At 36.7% G+C, this 19,320-nt stretch overlaps 3 protein-coding genes across 3 annotated transcripts; 1 reads left to right on the plus strand and 2 right to left on the minus strand.

Moving 5' to 3' along the window:
- On the minus strand, positions 18-3,088 carry LOC109720011 (apoptosis-inducing factor homolog B-like). The gene is made up of 4 exons (XM_020246871.1): positions 2,862-3,088; positions 1,371-1,627; positions 619-1,070; positions 18-523 (listed from the first exon to the last, which is right to left on the minus strand). Exons 1-4 carry the CDS (start codon positions 2,975-2,977, stop codon positions 266-268), a joined length of 1,083 nt encoding a protein of 360 aa, XP_020102460.1. The 5' UTR covers positions 2,978-3,088; the 3' UTR covers positions 18-265.
- On the minus strand, positions 7,725-10,252 carry LOC109719938 (apoptosis-inducing factor 2-like). Its single transcript, XM_020246794.1, has 4 exons — positions 10,055-10,252; positions 8,806-9,062; positions 8,214-8,665; positions 7,725-8,145 (listed from the first exon to the last, which is right to left on the minus strand). Exons 1-4 carry the CDS (start codon positions 10,177-10,179, stop codon positions 7,888-7,890), a joined length of 1,092 nt encoding a protein of 363 aa, XP_020102383.1. The 5' UTR covers positions 10,180-10,252; the 3' UTR covers positions 7,725-7,887.
- LOC109720655 lies at positions 15,883-17,682 on the plus strand. Its single transcript, XM_020247910.1, has 2 exons — positions 15,883-16,019; positions 17,273-17,682. Exons 1-2 carry the CDS (start codon positions 15,932-15,934, stop codon positions 17,416-17,418), a joined length of 234 nt encoding a protein of 77 aa, XP_020103499.1. The 5' UTR covers positions 15,883-15,931; the 3' UTR covers positions 17,419-17,682.

The following is a 19,320-nucleotide window of genomic DNA, read 5'->3' on the forward strand; positions in this document are numbered from 1 at the left end:
TTGTTGTCCTTCTAGCATGAGAAAAGAAAAGAAAACAAAATTTTATTTCAATCAACACCGGGTTATTTACAACCCATAACACAAGCCGAATCTATGAAAAAACATATTTGTTCCAAGCCAACCAAAAAGAATGATAAAACTAACCGAACAACAACAAAAACAAAAACAAAGACATTGCAACACCCTTTTAATATCACTTCGACAAATTCTATCTTATCAATTCACACAACTTAAGATAGTCATACACACAACTCGAGTCGCAAGTTTAAGGGTCGACCCCCATGGTTTTCCTCGTCCTTGCCGCAAACAAGTCCTTGGATTTGATCATGCCGGGCACACGCCCACTTATAGTCGCGAAAGGGAATTGAGCCACTGCGCTTTTCCTTCCCAAGGAAACGATCGCGATTGCAGAACCGGCCTTGTAAGCGGCTAGGTTGGTTTCTTTCACTCCCTTCATTATTAGCTTCAAGTTCTTAGCAACCAATGTTGCATGAGCCTGAGCTAGATATCCTTGTTTCAGTTCCTGCACAACATTTCCATCCCCGTTTACGTATAACACAGTGGATATATTTCTTACTTTTGCAAACATCATTCGCATCGGTAAAATTCAATACTGACCTTGATATTAGTAATATCTCCGATGGCAAATATGTTTTTTTGACCATTCACTCTCAATTTCTCGTCAACCATCAATCGTCCATGCTCGTCTAAGCTTTTGCCTAAGATGGTTTCTTTGAGCCATGATGAAGCCAACGGCCGACCAATACAAACGAAATGGCAATCAGCTGTAACTGATTTTCCTGCCGATGTTTTGAACTCCTTCTGACCGTCAGATATCGACTCTAGATCTACTGTTTGCTGAAAAAGCACTTCGACATTCTTCTCTTTTAACCATTTCAGCGCTTTTACAGAAGCTTTCGGTCCTATATATTCGAGCAATCTTGATCCCTTATGAACCAGAGTCACCTTCTTTCCTGGGTAGTCAGTTGCAATCTCGCCAGCGAGTTCGACGCCGGTGGGACCGCCTCCGATAATTAGGATAGAGCTCGACGACTTTATCTTTTCGTTCTCTGAAAATTCAAAAAAAGCACTTTAAAGTTAAGAGAAAAACAAGGATGTGACTACTTTTCGAGAATCATGTAATGTAGAGAATTGAGATGAACAATATATATATATTCGCTAAATTAAATATAAAATGGATATCCGAGAAGGATAACAATGTCATCATGATTGGTAAGTACTTAATAGCCCTTTGTTATGCTATAATTGTGTGAATGATTAGTTCACTGTATACAAAAAGAAAAATGTAACAACTAAAAAAAATATTGACAATTCAGCATTAGCAAGAGATCTGAAGTAGTAAAATCTGCCTTCTCGGAACTGCTCGATCCTGTCGTTCCTGCTTCTTGCAACAGGATCAGCGTGACCGGTAGCTATGACGAGGAAGTCGTATGGGACCGAACGGCCCCCATCGGTCAAAACCTCCGTTTCTGTTACACCGATCGCACGTGATGTGACGATTGCTGCATTGGTGAGGTAGTCGGTGTGCTTGATCAGTATTTTCTCTGCAAACGGCGGCTCCACCATTGCTCGTAGGTCGGCCCATGGGATCTCAAAGTATTCCTTCCTGACAGTGTAATAACATTCAGAAACATCAAAAAGGAACTTAATAAGACAAGAATTTAACGCGTTATGCCGTAAAACATGATAAATAGAAAAAGACATATCGACAAATACGGCGAACTGATCAGGTGAAATGTGCAATTACAGATGAGTAAATAATCATTAGAAAAATGGAGTAGGTCAATGATTGTTATCAATATCTGTTACAACTCACATTTTATTGATAGAGATGTTTGAAGAATTGTGATGATCTAGCTGTCATATAAGACTTGTGATGATCTAGCTGTCATATAAGACTAAGTTGCAAGGCATAAGTATTTTATTCATACAACATGCATTATTTTATACAAGTAATTTACATAACTATTACCAACCATATCATGTGCTAAATTAGCATACTATAAAGGCTCAAATATCAGATCATTTATAGTGGAGGGGAATTTGCTTTGCCATTGATTAATTTGCTAATCACCTTGAAACTATGAAGAGAGCATTAACCCAATTTCTTTGTTATTTGCATCTAATCGTGTAATAGTAATCAATCCTTCCAATTTCTTTGTTACTTAATGAGAACATCGCTGTAATTTAGACCATATATATGTTGAATTTCAAACAAAATATCTTTGAAAATTTTGTTCTTTTGAATAGCCAACATATGTCAAAACAATTGCCTTATCTTATGCAATCAAGTGAGATTAAAAAAAACCCAACTTTCCAATTAGAGAACCAATTTTCCCCTGATTTTATCATGAAACACTTTAAATGGCCCTCTAACTAAACCCATTAGTAAAATAACACCACAAAGTTTCAACCACAAATTAGCTCAAATTATCGAACAGTTCACAATATTCAGTTCTCTCATCCGCTAACAGAGCAGGAGATTTTGAATATGTCTTTTCAAACTCCTAGTTTTATTATTATTAATTTTCATTTAATTCAAGCCGCAATCTTGAGCCCAGTGAGATAAGAATCAACAAAACTACGATGAGAGCAAAATGAAATCATAATCGAAATAAAACTACGCGCAGAAAAGAAAGTAGATGTGAATCAGACTCTGACACCATATCAAAAGAGAAAGAAGCTCTTGCTCTTGCATATTATGATTATATTATATACAAGTAAGAATCCTTATCACTAACCAACATGGTATTAATTACTTTTACAAAAAAAAAGAATTAATGGTTATGAAAAAAAAAAGAAGAGAGAGAGAGAAAGAGAGGAGGGAAAGAGCTCATTACGGGTCAATAAGGACCAAATCAGAGTTGAATTGTACGTTTTTCGCGAGGAGAGCTCCGGCGACGCCGCCGCCGATCACCACCACCCTCCTCTTCTCCTCCCTTTCTCCTCCTTCCATGCCTCTCAATCTCTCCAAAAGCGCTCTTTTTTTTGTTGTTTGGTTCCTTTTTTGATCTCTAAAATGGCTTTTTTTTACGTACGCTTCAAATGTGAATTGGCTTATGCACTCCTCTGTTTCATTTATGTATAAGAGAGGGGCGGAGACCAAATGGTGGATCAGGACCGTCCGATTCTTCTGATTTCCAACGGTCGTGACGTTGGATGGCGCCACTGCTGAGGTGGCATGGGTGGAAAATGCGTGAGAGCCCCTGAACTTATCCGGTATTGCGATTTGCTCAAGGAAAATTAAAGGAGTCATTTTACGCACACATACACAACAAAAAAAAAAGTTTTTGATTAAAATGTATTGTAGATTTACTAAGTTAAAAGCACAGAAACCAAATAAAATTATTAGGATAGTACGGGGGCTATTCTGTAAACTTTGCCCTTGAACAAATTGCTTTTGAGGGTTAATCATATTCATTTATACAAGCCATGCTTAATTAAGCTCCTTAATGCTTAATTAAGAAGCTTAACTTGGTGGATAAGTGATTAATACTAAATTGTGATGCTTGCTTCTTATAGTGGTTTTGTTATATATCTTATATTTTCTTCTTTGGTTCTTTTCCACCTTCAGAGACCATCACCTTTTCGTTTTTTTTTCTTTTCTTTAAGGGGTTGTTCTCAAATGTTTCTCTAAAATGTTTTTTTTTTTTTTTTTTGAGAAATAGGTAACTTGCTACCTGCTTCATTCATTAAGCAAAATGAACTAGGCTTACATATTGGAGGCAGCCAGGGCCTCCGAAGCGAATCCAACAATTACAAAAATACAATAGAAAATCTAGACTACCCTATAGCTACCCTTACAAATAAGATACGAAAGGGCCCTATAGCTACCCTTACAAATAAGATACAAAAGGGAGAAACTCCTCAGTCCGAAGAACTGGTTACCTGACCTCAATCCAATCTGTGATCAAAGAAGTGACTCGTTCAAGAACCCGGATAGCATTAAGGCTCCCCTCACGGAAGATCCTGTTGTTTCGCTCTGTCCATACCACCCACTAGATTGCCGCCAATCGGGTTAGACTTTTTGCTCTCAACTCGGCATTGTGGATGTTACCTAATTCAGCCCATATCCTCCTGACACCCCCTACTTCCGATTCGCTTATGTCTGCAACTCCCGTGCAAAGTAGAAGGTATCTGACGAATATACACTCCCGAAAAAGGTGATCACAGGTTTGTGCTATTATAGCACAAAAAATGCAATACGGATCAACGTGACCCCCTCTTCGGATAATTCTGTCTGCGGTAAGCAATCTCTTGCGGAGAAGTATCCAAATGAAAATTTTGATTTTGACTGGAATTCTGAGCCTCCAGAGGTGAACATAGACGGAGTCTCTCTGCCCTGCATCAGTGATGAACTCGTAAAGCGATTTGACCGTAAAGATTTGATTCGTAGTCCATCTCCACTTAATTGTATCTGGTGTATCCGATGGACTATACTGAGCAATCAGATTTTTGAGCACAGTCCTCTGCCGGCGGGCGTCACTGTCTGTATTCGCAATAAGGGTTCTGGTTATAAAACGCCATCTCCACTCTTTATCATTCCAGCATTTTGAAACTGTGGCCTCCTTGTTGACAACACTGGAATGAATACATGGAAATCTAGTACTGAGAGGGGTTTCTTCTATCCAAATATCTGACCACAGCCTGATATTTTTCCCGTTGCCGAGCGCGTACGAAACACCACATCTGAACACTTCTCGACATCTCACCACACTTCTCCACCACTGGGAGTGGGGTCGGAAGGCTCTTCCCTCATATAACGGCCTTTTTCTGGTATAATATAAAGATTTAATCAACCTCCCCCATAGCTGATTCGGCTTTTTGAAGAAGCGCCACCACCATTTGGATAGTAGAGCCGTATTCGTTGCTTCCATGTCTTTGACTCCTAGTCCCCCTTCTTTTTTGCTTCTACAGATTAGTTTCCAACTCACCAGACATGAACCCCCTGTAATCTTCGAACTACCTTTCCAGAAAAACGCTCTTCTCAAGCCTTCTATACGGTTCAGCACCCATTGCGGCGCTTTGAATATACTGAAGTAGAATAGCGGTAGGTTCGAAAGTACCGAGTTGACCAGGATCAGTCTACCCCCGTGAGAGAGGAGTTTTGCCTTCCAACCCTCTATACGTGCCTGAATACGATTGATAATCGGGACCCAATCTTCCTTCCGAAGGGTTCTGGTGAGGAGAGTCAGTCCCAAGTACCGAAATGGTAGCTTGCCTACTCTACATCCCAAAATATCGGCGAGTCTACTAGCTCTACTAACATTGGGTCCCAAGTAGACTAGTTCCGTCTTATTCGTATTTATCTTGAGACCTGAGGCCCATTCAAATATCTTCCAGATGAACAGCAGATTCCGCATTGCACCCTTCTTTGGCTCCGAGAAAAATAACGTATCGTCTGCGTACTGAAGAAGTACTGTCTGGCAATTTGCCGAAGGGCCGATTCCTTGAATCAGGCTATTCTTCCTAGCTGCTTCCGTGATCCTGGTAAGACAATCAGCCACCAGGATGAAAAGGTAGGGGGAAAGCGGGTCTCCCTGTCTCAGCCCCTTCCTAGTTTTGAACCACATTGTCGGCGTTCCGTTTACCAATACAGCTATTTTGGCGTTGCAGATACATTGTTCGAGAAAATGACCACCATGTCTCACTGAACCCAAGCCACCTCATTAAACCATGTAGGAAGTTCCATCTCACGTTATCGTAGGCTTTCTCGAAATCGACTTTAATGCTGACACACTCCTTACCGGATTTAGCAGACCAATTAAGGAGTTCACTTGCAGTAACGAAGGAGTCAGCTAGTAGACGTCCTTTCAAAAAGGCCGACTGGGCCGGAGATATAATCGTCGGTAAAATGGCCGCAAGTCTATTCGCCAGCACTTTCGATATGATCTTCTGAATTCCATTTATGAGGCTTATCGGTCTGAAGTGTTCGACTTTACTCGCTCCTTCCTTTTTCGGAATGAGACAAACGTAAGCATAATCTGTCGAGGTCGTAAGCAAAACGTTATTTTGCAGATCTAAGAAGATATTAAAAATGTTCTCCTTAACTCTCTCCCAGAAGTGTTGGAAGAAAATAAGAGGAAAACCGTCCGGTCCAGGTGCCTTCTCACCGCCCAATTGAAAGGTTGCCTTCTTCACCTCTTCCATTGTAAAAGGAGTAGTAAGGGCTCCCGGGTTATCTAGGGTGTCCTCACTACACAAGTCACCCCAATCTCCTATTAAAGAAGGGCCATCATCTTCCTGGCCAAACAGTCGTTTGAAGGACTGAAAGAAATGGGCTCTCATTTGAACGTCATTGGAGATTTGTCTACCCGTGTCATCTTCAATAAACTCTATTGTGTTGCTTCGCTTCCATCCATTCGCCACCGCATGAAAGAATTTTGTGTTGTTGTCCCCTTCTTTAAGCCAATGCTGTTTCGCTCTCGTTTTCCAGAGAATTTCCTCCTCCTTAAGTATTATCTGAAGTTGAGATAAGAGGTCTACCCGTTTGTCCCGTAAATCCTGCGTCAGGATATTCCGTTCCTCAAACTAGTCAATCCGTTGGATTTCCGCCTGGAGACACTTGATAGCGTTGTCTAAACTATGAAAATTCGTCTTACACCATTCCTTCATCCTGACCCTACAGTGTCTGAGTTTTGCCGTCAAAGTGAGGATAGCCGACTCCTTATTTGCCACCTCGTTCCACCAAATTGGAACTTTGTTGGTGAAATCCTCCTTAGAGAGCCAGACCCTCTCGAACCGGAATGTTATCTTCTCATAATTAAGATCCTATATTTTAATAAAAGCCTTTGGACATATTTCTAAAATAAATAAGCATATAAACTCCAAGGGCATCTAATTATCTAATTATGTTAGTACAAGAGGTTGGCATGTTTAAATGATGTGCCACCCTGTCTACACAAAATAATTGGTTGGCCAAAAGTGGACTTATATATATAAGGATTAATTAAACAAAAAATATTTAGTACTTCTTAGGCATATATCATATGTGGACCATTTTTTTTTTCTGTGTACAATTATTATTTTTTAGAGAGCTTTCCAGAGATGGTCTCATGAGGAGAGAAATTTACTCAAAAGAATATATCTGGGGCTTTTTGAGCAGTTCTACTCCAACAATACTTTTGTTAAAAAAATAAAAATCCTTTCCAATCTTTAAAATTGAAATTAACACTAACCGTGAGATCTCAGATAGTTCTATATATAAGATATAATATGACTAGAACTCTTAATCAGGCTTAAGTATTTTGGGTGATGGCTAAATTTAAAAAGTTAAGAGAGTTAAGCATGCTAGGACGGGAGTAGTCCCAGGATGGATGACCCTCTGGAAAATTGGGGCGTTACAGTTGGTATCAGAGCCAATTACCAGCCGGAAGTGTGAGATGAGTTTCGACTGAGTCGGGGTGGGAATGCAAGGCTAGCGAGACGAGTTTCACATCGTCTGATATTTGCGAGTCTGAGCATGACAAGAATGTCAGGGTTTAAAGAGGGGGGAGATTGCGAGACCCCAGATAGTCCTATATATAAGATATAATAGGATTAGAACTCTTAATCCGGCTTAAGTATTTTTTATGGTGACTAGGCCCAAGAAATTAAGAGAGTTAAGCATGCTAGGACAGGAGTAGTTCTAGAATAGGTGAACCCCTGAGAAGTTGGGGAGTCACACTAACATGGTCAATAGCATTAGTAGGAGAAGATTTGCGTGCAGACGAATGCTTATAAAATCTATGTTTTATATGTCTTTGAAGAAACTTGCACACATATTTTTCTAATGTACGCATGTAGGATCTGGCATTAGCATGCATCTATTGAGATACAGATACACACAACTTGACTCAGCAAGTGTTTTTCACATACTGCAACGTACTAGGGGCTTAACCCCATGGTTTTCCTCGTCCATGCCACAAACAAGTCCTTGGATTTGGTCATGGCGGCCACACGCCCGCTTATAGTCGCGAAAGGGAATTGAGCCACCGCGCTTTTCCGTCCCAAGGATATGACCGCGAACACAGAACCGGCCTTGTAAGCGACTATCTTGGTTTCTTTAGCTCCCTTCATCAGCAGCTTTACGTTCTTGGCTACCACTGCTGCATGAGCCTGAGCTACATATCCTTGTTTCAGTTCCTGCACAATAATTCCATCCCCATTTTACGCAAAACACATCATTCTCATTGGTAAGATGCAGTACTTACCTTGATATCGGTAATATCTCCGATCGCGAATACGTTCTTTTGGCCTTTCACTCTCAAATTCCCGTCAACCATCAACCGTCCGTGCTCGTCTAAGCTCTTGCCTAAGACGGTTTCTTGAAGCCACGAGGAAGCCAACGGCCAACCGGTGCAGACGAAATGGCAATCTGCTGCAACAGGTTTCCCAGCTGATGTTTTGAACTCCTTCTGACCCTCCGATACGGAGCCTGGATCTACTGTTTGCTCGAAAAGCACTTCTACATCCTTCTTTTTTAACCATTTCAGCGCTTTCACAGAAGCTTTCGGTCCTAGATGTTCGAGCAATCTTGATCCTTTGTGGACCAGAGTCACCTTCTTCTCCGGGTAGTCGCTCGCAATCTCTCCTGCGAGTTCGACGCCCCTGCGACCGCCTCCGATAATTAGGACAGAGCTAGATGACTTTATCTTTTCGTGCTCTGAAATTCCAAAAAGCACTTTAATAGTTAGAGAAATTCAAGGATCTGCCATCCTTTTCTCGAATCATCAAATCTGAATCACATTCTAGCTGTATTTAGATGAATGTTTTAAACGAAAAATTGCAGCATATGAAACGTGCCTTCTCGGAGCTGCTCGATCCTGCCATTCCTGCTTCTCGGAACAGGATCGGCGTGACCGGTAGCTACGATGAGAAAGTCGTACGGGATCGAACGCCCCTCATCGGTCAAAACCTCTGTTTCTGTTACACCGATCGCACGCGATGTGACGATTACCGCGTTGGTGAGATAGTCGGTGTGCTTGATCAGTATTTTCTCCGCAAACGGCGGCTCCACCATTGCTCGCAGGTAGGCCCATGGGATCTCAAAATATTCCTTCCTGATAGTGTAATAACATTAAGGAACATCAAAAAGGCGCGTATTAAGACGAGAATTTAGTGCGTTACTGCATAAAAGATGATAAACAAGTAGGGACATATCGATAACTATGGCGAATTGATCAGGTGAAATATACAACTGCAGATGAGTATATAACCATTAGAAAATGGAGTGAGCCAATGTATGTTACAACTCCTACCCAGTTAGTTGAATGTAGAGTTGTAATTGACATATGGTTTAATTACACCTTCTTTTGTGCATAAAAAGCTTAAAATATCATAACATTTACAATGGAGGGAAATTTGCATTGTCATTGATTAACATGCTAACTCCCTTGCAACTATGAAGAGGATAGTAACCCAATTCCTCTATGATATGAAAATGTGAGGATGTTCACGGTAATTTAGACTATATATATGTTGAATACCATACAAAATTATCTTTGAAAATTTTGTTCTTTTGAATAGCTAACATATGTCAATATAATTCCATCATTTTATGCAATCAAATGAGACTATTACAATCTCATTTGGTCCTTAAACTATAATAATTCCTGGCTTGAATTCTCTGAATTATTACAGTCAAGCTGCACAATCTAATTTAATTGACTAAATATTGCCAGATTATNTGAAAATTTTGTTCTTTTGAATAGCTAACATATGTCAATATAATTCCATCATTTTATGCAATCAAATGAGACTATTACAATCTCATTTGGTTCTTAAACTATAATAATTCCTGGCTTGAATTTTCTGAATGATTACAGTCAAGCTGCACAATCTAATTTAATTGACTAAATATTGCCAGATTATTGATATAGAATAGATATGTCATCTTAGTTTACTATCGCATCATCAATCGCAATACTCCAACGTCACTTCTATGTTCATAATCTATTAATATTTAGCTAACTAAATTAGATTCTGAGACTTAATTGCAACAATTTAGAAAGTTCGAGCCAGAAGAAAAAAAAAAAAGGAAAGAGCTCGTTACGGGTCAATGAGGACTAAATCGGAGTCGGATTGTAAGGTCTTGGCGAGGAAGGCTCCGGCGACGCCGCCGCCCACCACCACCACTCTCCTCCTCCTCCTCATCCCCCCTTCTTCTCCTCCTTCCATGGCTCAAAAGCTCTCCAAAGAAGCGCTTTTATTTTATCTCTGAAATGGCTTCTTCTAAAAGCTCTTGTTTATTTGTTCCTATAATAGTGTGAATTGGTTGAGCTCTCCCTGTCCAAGCTCTCCGCTGTTATATACTTATATGTAAGGTGGGAGACCAAATGGTGACTTGTGAACGGAAACACTTTCACGGCACATTTGTGTCACTTATTCTTATCTCTGGAATCGGAACGAGATTTACTGATTCCGCTAGTAATTTTTATTTTACAGAAATTAGATTCTCATTCTCATTTCATTCTAAAATAAAAAAAAAATTGCCTTCGAGGCTTAATCATATATTTGCACAAGTCATGCATAATTAATTAAGCTCCTTAACGCTCGATTAAGAAGCTTAACTTTGGTGGATTAATAATTAATAATATAAAATTATGATGGTTACTTGTGAACCAAAATTTGGTGGGAATGGTGTGCATTTGGAGACGGTCACATCCACTGTCCATCCAGTAAACTTGCACAAATCTCAAAGCAAATAGATGCCAGATGTGATCATTTTATTTAAATGGAGATTATCTTTGCAAAAAATTTCATTCGTTATTTGCTAAAGTGGTTGTGGAATCCCTCAACGGCGATAATTAAGAACATAAAATAGGACGTTTCTCGACTAGGAATGCTTATGCTTTTTTCGCCTTTGGTGGAGTCAAGGACTGTAGGCTGCCTCATCTTTGGAAGATCAAGATTCCGCTCAGGATCAAGGTATTTATGTGGCTAGCTGCGAGGAATCGGCTCTTGACAGCCGATTTACTTGCTAAACGAGGATGGCATGGACCTTCAATATGCATGCTATGTTCCGCCCATGATGATAATCTGGAACATCTCCTCTTTGGATGCATCTATTCGAGATTTGTTTGGACTTTGGTCCTTGATAGTGCCGCGTCATCTGCAGACCATGTGATTAACCGAGCGGTTGACATCCCAACCCGGTGAAATCGCAATAGATATATACTGTCGGGAACTACAAGAACACTATTCGACCTCTGTTTTACTGCAGCCTGTTGGGCTCTTTGGAAAGAGCGAAATTCGATGATCTTTCGCAATCGACGAGTCACGCACGAAGAAATGAAAAAATCCATTATGGCTGAAGTATAGTTCTGGAGATCCACCTGGGGGGATGATTGAGTTTGGATTGTGGGTTCAACTTATGTAATTCATTTTCCTGTATGTGCTGATTTTACTCCTTGTTCCACTGTACTCCAAAAATAGGATAAATCCCTGTTTAATCCAAAAAAAAAAAAAAGGAACATAAAATAGAGTTTAGCTAGGCATGCAATTTAATTAGGTCTATGCATACACTAACTCAGTGATTAGAGTATTGCTTTTATATGCAAGGAGTTAATTGGTTCAAATCCATTGGTAGGTAGAACTTATTAGATACCAGAGTCAATGTAATGGTGCCTAACAAGTGTTTTCTCTTCCTTTTTTTCTTTTTTTTTTTTTTGGTGTACAAATATTATTTCATGGAAAGCTTCTCAAAGGTGGTGATATACTGATATGAGGAGAGAGATTTACTCAAATTATTAAAGAGGTTTATTGAGAAGAATATATTTGACCCACCGCCCCTAACGCAAATAGCAAAAAGTTTTGTGGTTAGTATCCGAAATCTCAAGTTCGAATTCTAATTGATTCACATTTCCAGTTAAGTTTATTTTAAAAAAAATATACAAAGCGGATAGCATACTACCTTTCTTGCACTTTTTCAACAGTACTATATTTTGACTAATACTTTCGTAGAAAATTAACTATTGCCTCTTTCTTTTGTGATAATCTATTACTAATCTCATCATATTACGGTGAACATAGCATTATTCTCTCTAATCTTAAAAAATGAAATTAGCACTTTCATATACCATTCAAAATAATAATAATAATAATGACACTAACAAGCTCAAGAGGAGGAAAATATGGGTCTAGCATAAATTAGAGTGTGGGATTCTTAAGCTCCATAAATTTCTCCTTTTTCTTTAATATATAAAAGAATATATATATATATATATATATATATATATATATATATATATATATATATGGAGGGTCGGATGGACATGGCAAAGTTTGAATTATTTATTTTTCCTTCTTTATCTATGCATGCTAGGTAGAAATAATTAGTTTACAACTTCCTTAAGATTTTATTGAAAGAAATTATTCTCTTCCATAAGACCCTCGCTCATATTTTAAACCACCAATATTTTGAGTTAAGATGTGTCACCAATGATGCACGATTTCAAAAAGATTTATGTATAGATGAATGTTTATAAATTTTTTAAAGAAACTTACTCACGTATTTTTCTAACGTACGATGGATAGGAGCGAATAATAACATACAAATTAAGTTTCTTGAACCTGGTCAAATTCGATCAATGCATGATGACTAAATTTAGTAAATTTATATGTCAAAACATAAGTTAGTCAATAGCATCACCCAACGTTGACAAGTAGGTCAATGATGATACATATAGCTCAATTGTTTTTACAGTTCATTTTAATCTATCATATGTCATGGAAACCTCCTTTTTTATTATTTATTTACCCTTGAAATAACCTTGTATTTAATATAGAGTGTTTTCGAAAACATTGAAGATTCCAATGGGCCGGATTGGCGGCCCATGGCCCTCTTTCTATAGCCCAAAATTTATAACATTTGTTGTCATAAGTGACAACACATGAAGCATCTGCAGCCATATCAAAAAAATAAAAAATAAATCTTTACATATTATTTTAACTTAAAATTAATTATATTATTCTTAAATAGACGTCACCGTCTTATATAAATTAATGGGATTAGCACACAACCTATCTGAAATAAAAAATACTGATATATTATTGGTAGGAAATATTTTAGGGTAAATTTTAAATACCATCGTGTGGTTTCGCACTTTTGCCTTGAGGTAAATTTTAAAATGTATCAATTTAGTATTCTGTAGTTTCATTATTCTCCTTTTGTCACCTCTTTCGTTAACTTTTCGTTAAATCATATACAAAAAAATTTAGATACCCCACCTATAGTTTATCGAATATTCATTTTAGTATTCTTTAATTTTATCTTTGTCACTGATTTAACAAAAAAAATTAGTGAGGAAGATAATAAAAAAAAATTATATGGTACAAAAGTGATATATTTTAAACTATAAAATATTAAAATAAAAAAATACAAAATTACAGAACTGATATTTGAAGTTTTTTGTTTTTTGTTTTTTTTGAAAGAAAGGTAGCATGCTACGTGCTTCGTTTATTTTTTTAGAAATAAATTTAGCTGAAAATGTGAATCAACTAAGATTCGAACTTAAGATCTCGAGTACCAACTATCAAGCTCTCTGTCACTTGCGCTAGGGACGGTCAGTTTTTTTTAAATATTTTATAATGCTAATATAGAAGTGGGACTTTGCCTCTTTGGCTTTCTCTCTCTCTTTCAACCTTTTCAAAGCACTAAAATCATTCACAATGGCAACTAGACATTGATGGGATCCACATAGGATTTTGGTCTCTGACTCATTTGGAAGCTTACAGATCTTTATGGAAGGCAAAGTGGGGTGCCCAAAAGGTGATTAACTCACCATTTCTCTCAATTCCAAACTCCAAAATTTTAATTTCATTTTCTATTTGATAAATTGATCTCTTTATCTCTTTTGCGACATTTGATATTATTAGAATGGTACAGAAATATATACCTTCGCTAACCATCAACAAAGAATTAGAAGAAAAGTATTCCAATATATTAAAGGCATATATTTCTCTCCTTGGTTTGAATTTCAATAAAACCTTTTTGACTCTAAAAAAAAAAGTCCATGTACTAGCTTAGCTTTCACTAAAGAGTGAAGTTATCGCAATAACCTCCTATTAATCACCCACATAATGAAGATTCATCGACAGCTTACCGGACATGAACTTTCATTTTAAAGAAATTTATTTCAAAGCGTATCCAAACGAAGAACTGATGATGAGCCAGTGTTATCGTGTCTAAATTATGAATTATTAGATTTGCTTGGAGATACATGCTTGTACCATTTAAACAAAGCAATAACGAGTAACAATTTTTTTTTTTTTTTTTGAAGCATTGGGATACGTCGCCTAATTTTAAAATGCGTATACTAAAAATAAAATTTTTTAAAATTTTGAAATTATAATTCAGAGTACTAATCAACTGCGCGGAAGCGGAGAAATAGTTATTTATTGACCTTGACCCAAAAGGAAGTTCGAGAGCACATCCACGTGGCAACACTGGTCAAAAGATAGCAACGACTTACACCCATTCACATCACGACACGTGTCTGCGCGCTCATCGAACGAGCTCCCCAGCCCGTGTACTGCAACAAGATCTGCTGTTCCGCCCCCAAACAGCAAACACGAAATAACGATAACGTGGCAAACTGTGATCAGCTGTTATGTGGGACCCACCGATGGCCCAGCGCTCTGCAAATCGCGCCACGTCATTGTGCAGGCCTGTAATACTGTGTCCTGTGTGTGGGAATGCAAGGTTATCGTGAAATCAGATGTGGTTAATAAATAAATAAATAAATAAATAAATAATTTTTTTAGTTAAGAAAAGGGTCCGATATTCACACGCCGGAAATGTTGGTGTCGGTGTGCGATTACTTAAACAACTTTATCACGTGCAAAACGTTAGGTGATAAATTATACCTTTTATTGAGGCAATTTTTTTTTTTTTTTTTTTTTGTTNTTTTGGAACGTATAAATGGACTGTTTTGAAAACTAATTAATGTGCTGATTCAAATATTTAAATAAAAAATTCGAGAGTATTTTTGTTACATCATGAGAAATTAAAATATCAAAAAAAAATGTTAGAAAATTTAAATAATACTTTTAGTTTGTTAATTTGTAAATAAAGTATCTTGTGTGCGATAAGAAAATACGATAAATAAAAAAATTAATTGTATTCCTTAAAGTGATAACATGCTATATAGATTGTAATAATCCGATCGAGATATAATCCATACAATTCTACCGAAAATAACAAAGCATATTTTTATATATTCTTTTTTGGCTAAAACTATTAACTAATAATTAATTTAAGATTCGTTAGTCAGAGCCTAATGTGCTAAATAGGCACTAGCGAAAATAACTCTTACGTATACTGTTCTATTTATTATTTATTATGCTATTAAAATACACTTTAAAACTACATAAATAATAGATTAAACAATCTCGTGTGCTGCATAAATATTTTTTATCCTAGCTAGAAGTGCAATGAAATACACATAATATTTAGGTTTCGATGGTTCCACGAAATAGCTACCCCACACCCCACCCAAAAGAAAAAAAACGAGGGCGTGAGAATATCATTCCAACCTTAAAAACAACCCAACCCACATAAAAGGGAAAAATTCTAGAATGCAACGGGTATATTAGTGACGTGGCGTAACAAACCAATCAAATTAATCCTTTTAAGAATATATGTCCTATCATAATTGTAAAAAAGTATTTTTATTGTACTTTTGTTTGAAAAGAAGGAATGTGATTGGCTTGTTATTGATGACGTGGTGCAAGTGTGACAGTGTAGAATTCCTCTATAAAAGGGGGCTCCCATTGCATAGAGCGACGTTGATCAGAGGCGAGAAACGGGAAACGGGAAACGGGAAACGGGAAACGACCTAGAAGGGGAGGGGAACCGAGTCGCCGGGAGAGGAGGAGGAGGAGGCGGCGGATCCGGTGCTCCGCGGTCGGTGAGGTTACCGGCGCTTTGATGGTGTGGTCATGGCAGAAGAAGGTGGTATTCCCGGTGAAGCGCGCCTGGGTCGCCGTCGCCGGGCGCGTCAGGTCCCGAAAGGACGGTAAGCTCACAGGCCCCTTTTCACTTACCGCTCCCGTGATTTCGTACTCTTTTACTTTAATATTATGTAAACAGTAAGCTCACTGACCCCCTTACGATGATAACTTATGTGATTTTGTACTTTCTTATTTTAATATCATGTGGACGGTAAGCTCACCGTTCCTCTTATGATCACCACCCATGTGGTTTCATACTCTTTTAACTTTAGTATCATGTGCACAGTTAGTTTACCGGCCCTTTTACGTTCACTATCCATGTGGTTTCGTACTTTTTCATTTTAATATCACATGGTTTAAAATAATACTTTCGTATTCTGTGATTTTTTTTTTTTTATTCTCTTCACTAATTTTTTTGTTAAATCAGTTATAAAGTTAAAACTAATATGTATTAAAGTGAATATTCGATAAACTATAGATGAGTATTTGAAGTATTTTTGTATATAATTTAATAAAAAGTTAATGAAGAACTCATAAAAAAATAAAATAAAATTATAGAATACTAAATTAATATACTTAAAATCACATGATATTCAATGAAAAAAGAGAAACCATATAGGTAGTATTTGAAGTTTATTCTTATTATAATTTGAAAAAACCCACTAAAATTGTCATATTTGCAATTTAATTCTCTTACTTCGTTTTTACTGAACGAAACTCCCTCACCTAAAAATTACTTTTGTGAGAAAAAAATTTCTTAATATATTACGCTCTGCTATAGAATCAAATATATATGATATATATATGATATATTAGACTCTTGGTCAAGGAATGTGCGACGTAGGATGATGTGAGACCTTCCTAAGATTGAGCCGTCCGGATTGGTTGAATATGATTAACTCTAACAGTGAAACTGCATCAAAGCGATAAAATCTAATGGACCAGAAAATTTAACAGCACCAAATGCTTGGTGCTTTTACAAGCACAACCATGACCAGATTTATATATATATATATATATATATAGATAATATATATATATATATAATATATATATTCTGTTTTTTTGCCAATTTTTTTTATTTTAATATTTTATCTCAGATTATATTTTTAAAACAATGAAGTTCTAATTTAGAACTTTTTATAAAGTCCGCAAATCAATTTCAACTTCAAATTTTTTAAAATATTAGATTTGTCATATTCTTAGTTATGTGGACTTGAACTGAATTTGGAATTTTTTTTAAATATTATTAAAAACAAAGTTAAAATAAGTTTCCGGAGTATCAAAATAAGTGAAAATTTGAATAAAAATTGTGCAGGGAGTGGAATTCTGAAGCTTCACAACGATGTGCAAACTTGCGGATACGAAGATGTGCAGGTGATGTGGGAGATGCTGAGATCCGGGCTCGAGCCCTCGCGAATCTCGAGGCAACGGAGGTGGCCGTTTTGGAGGCCGCAGGGCTAGCCAGGCCACTGTGTGCTGCCTTCGAATTCGGCTTAGTAGTGCCAGTGAGCATCATCTTTTGACGGGGGTTCGAACTTCAGACCTAACCTGATCGAAGTGTAGGGCCGAATTGAGTGTCAACTCATTCGCCCCCTCGTCTCTTTGTAACAACATAAATATTTTAAGAAATTGTACAGCAAATTAGTCCTCTTGTCAAAATGTACATGAGTTGGGGGTCAATAGAGTTTCGTTGTAATTTGCAAGAAGGCCTATGTTTGTTCACAACCTCTTTTTTTTGGTTTTTTTTTTAGTTCCCTATTTTTTTAAAAAAAAAATTATTTATTTGGAGAAACACTACATATGGTGAGGGCTCCACATTTGCTAGTGCTAATTGGGCTTAGTGGGCTCAAAGCCCACAAGGCATATCTCTTAGGCTCCGTTTGGGTTTGTGCGGAGCGGTAACAATAGCAACGATTCGGTTGTGATATAATTTCTATGGTCCTACTGAAAAACTTAAAAGTATAATTTTTTATGTTTTTGTCTCATCTTTTTTTCTCCTAATAGTCTTAAATAACCCTTTAGTACCAAATGGGCACTAAGTATTGCATCCAATCAAATTGTTTTTTAATTTAAACTAGTTTTCATTAATAATTATATCCTTTTTTTTTATCCTACAACACACAATATGTAATTTGAAAATACACTTCAAACCATTATAAATTTTTCCATAAGATTTGTGTTTGCTTTCTCAAGAGCTCGTTACAATATTTTGCCATGGTAGAAGCTCCAATTGATTGTTTGTCAAATGCTTGATCACTTGGCTAACACTTTTTTTAGAATAAAGAAGTTGTTTTAAAAGCGAGACAAAAGAGGTATTGTTTTGCCAAATTGACCTACCCAAGGATAGGAGAATCATGCTATTCGCTTTGAACTCAAAGTTTCTATTTATTGCAATCCATCACTTAAATCTACAACTGCAAAGGATTTGATAGTTGATACTCGAGGTTCTAATTTTAAAGCCCGATTGTTTTGTATTTCTAACTAATTAGCTTGTTTCTTAAAAAATGAACGAATCTGATAACATGCTATATTTCTCTCTCAAAAAGAAAAAAGAAAAAAAAAAAAAAGACACTAAATCCACAACAGGGAATGGAAATACTTCTTTTAGCACAAATTAGGATGATCAACCTCCCCTATCTTCCTAAGTGGAACTAGCCTATTAAAAGCAAGAGAGAATCTTAATGTAGTGCAACACTTTTTTTTATTTTTGATGGAGAGAAAGGTAGCATGTACGAAAATCCATTTCGTTGAATTTTTTGTAAAAATAAACTTAGCTTAATATATAAAGTAACTAAGCTTTGAATCTAACAACTCAAATATTAACCATCAAATTTTTTGCCACTTATAATCCTTCTAGGCATATCGACTTTGGAGAAATTAGTGCTTAATCTTAAGTGCACCCACATCATCCAACTAATTTACCATTTAAGTCTAAAAAAATTACATAAAATATTAAAAATAATAATCTTTAATAGCTAATGCTTTTAAGGCATGTTCGGTTTATGATTGAAATAGGCATGAGAAACAGAATTGAATTGCATTGAAATGAAAAATAAAATAACAAATCATCAAAAAAATATTTAATCCATTATCAGAATGAAAATTGGATCAAATAATTTGGAGAGAGGATTTTGACTTTTGATTAAGAAAGAGAAGAGCTATAAAGGAAGAGGAGGGAGAGGTGTTTGTGAGAGAGGATTTCAAATGATTTACTTTGAAATGAATCAATTTAGAATGTAAAGTCATATCAGGCTATAAATGAATTGGGTCATATTCTGATTCCAAAGTGAAATAAAAATCGCAATTCAACTTTTGTAAAATAAATAATAGCTATCAAAATTAGTAAATTTCATTAATGTTAAA

Source organism: Ananas comosus, linkage group 14 (genome assembly GCF_001540865.1).
Source record: "Ananas comosus cultivar F153 linkage group 14, ASM154086v1, whole genome shotgun sequence".
NCBI classification, from domain to species: domain Eukaryota; kingdom Viridiplantae; phylum Streptophyta; class Magnoliopsida; order Poales; family Bromeliaceae; genus Ananas; species Ananas comosus.

Coding starts and splice junctions, on each gene's coding strand:
- LOC109720655 (XM_020247910.1), top strand. CDS start 15,932: ATGGTGTGGTCATGGCAGAAGAAGGTGGTATTCCCGGTGAAGCGCGCC. Junction 16,020..17,272: donor CGTCAGGTCCCGAAAGGACG/GTAAGCTCACAG, acceptor AAAATTGTGCAG/GGAGTGGAATTCTGAAGCTT.
- LOC109720011 (XM_020246871.1), bottom strand. CDS start 2,977: ATGGAAGGAGGAGAAAGGGAGGAGAAGAGGAGGGTGGTGGTGATCGGC. Junction 1,628..2,861: donor GATTTGGTCCTTATTGACCC/GTAATGAGCTCT, acceptor TTACACTGTCAG/GAAGGAATACTTTGAGATCC. Junction 1,071..1,370: donor GATCGAGCAGTTCCGAGAAG/GCAGATTTTACT, acceptor TTGAATTTTCAG/AGAACGAAAAGATAAAGTCG.
- LOC109719938 (XM_020246794.1), bottom strand. CDS start 10,179: ATGGAAGGAGGAGAAGAAGGGGGGATGAGGAGGAGGAGGAGAGTGGTG. Junction 9,063..10,054: donor GATTTAGTCCTCATTGACCC/GTAACGAGCTCT, acceptor TTACACTATCAG/GAAGGAATATTTTGAGATCC. Junction 8,666..8,805: donor GATCGAGCAGCTCCGAGAAG/GCACGTTTCATA, acceptor TTGGAATTTCAG/AGCACGAAAAGATAAAGTCA.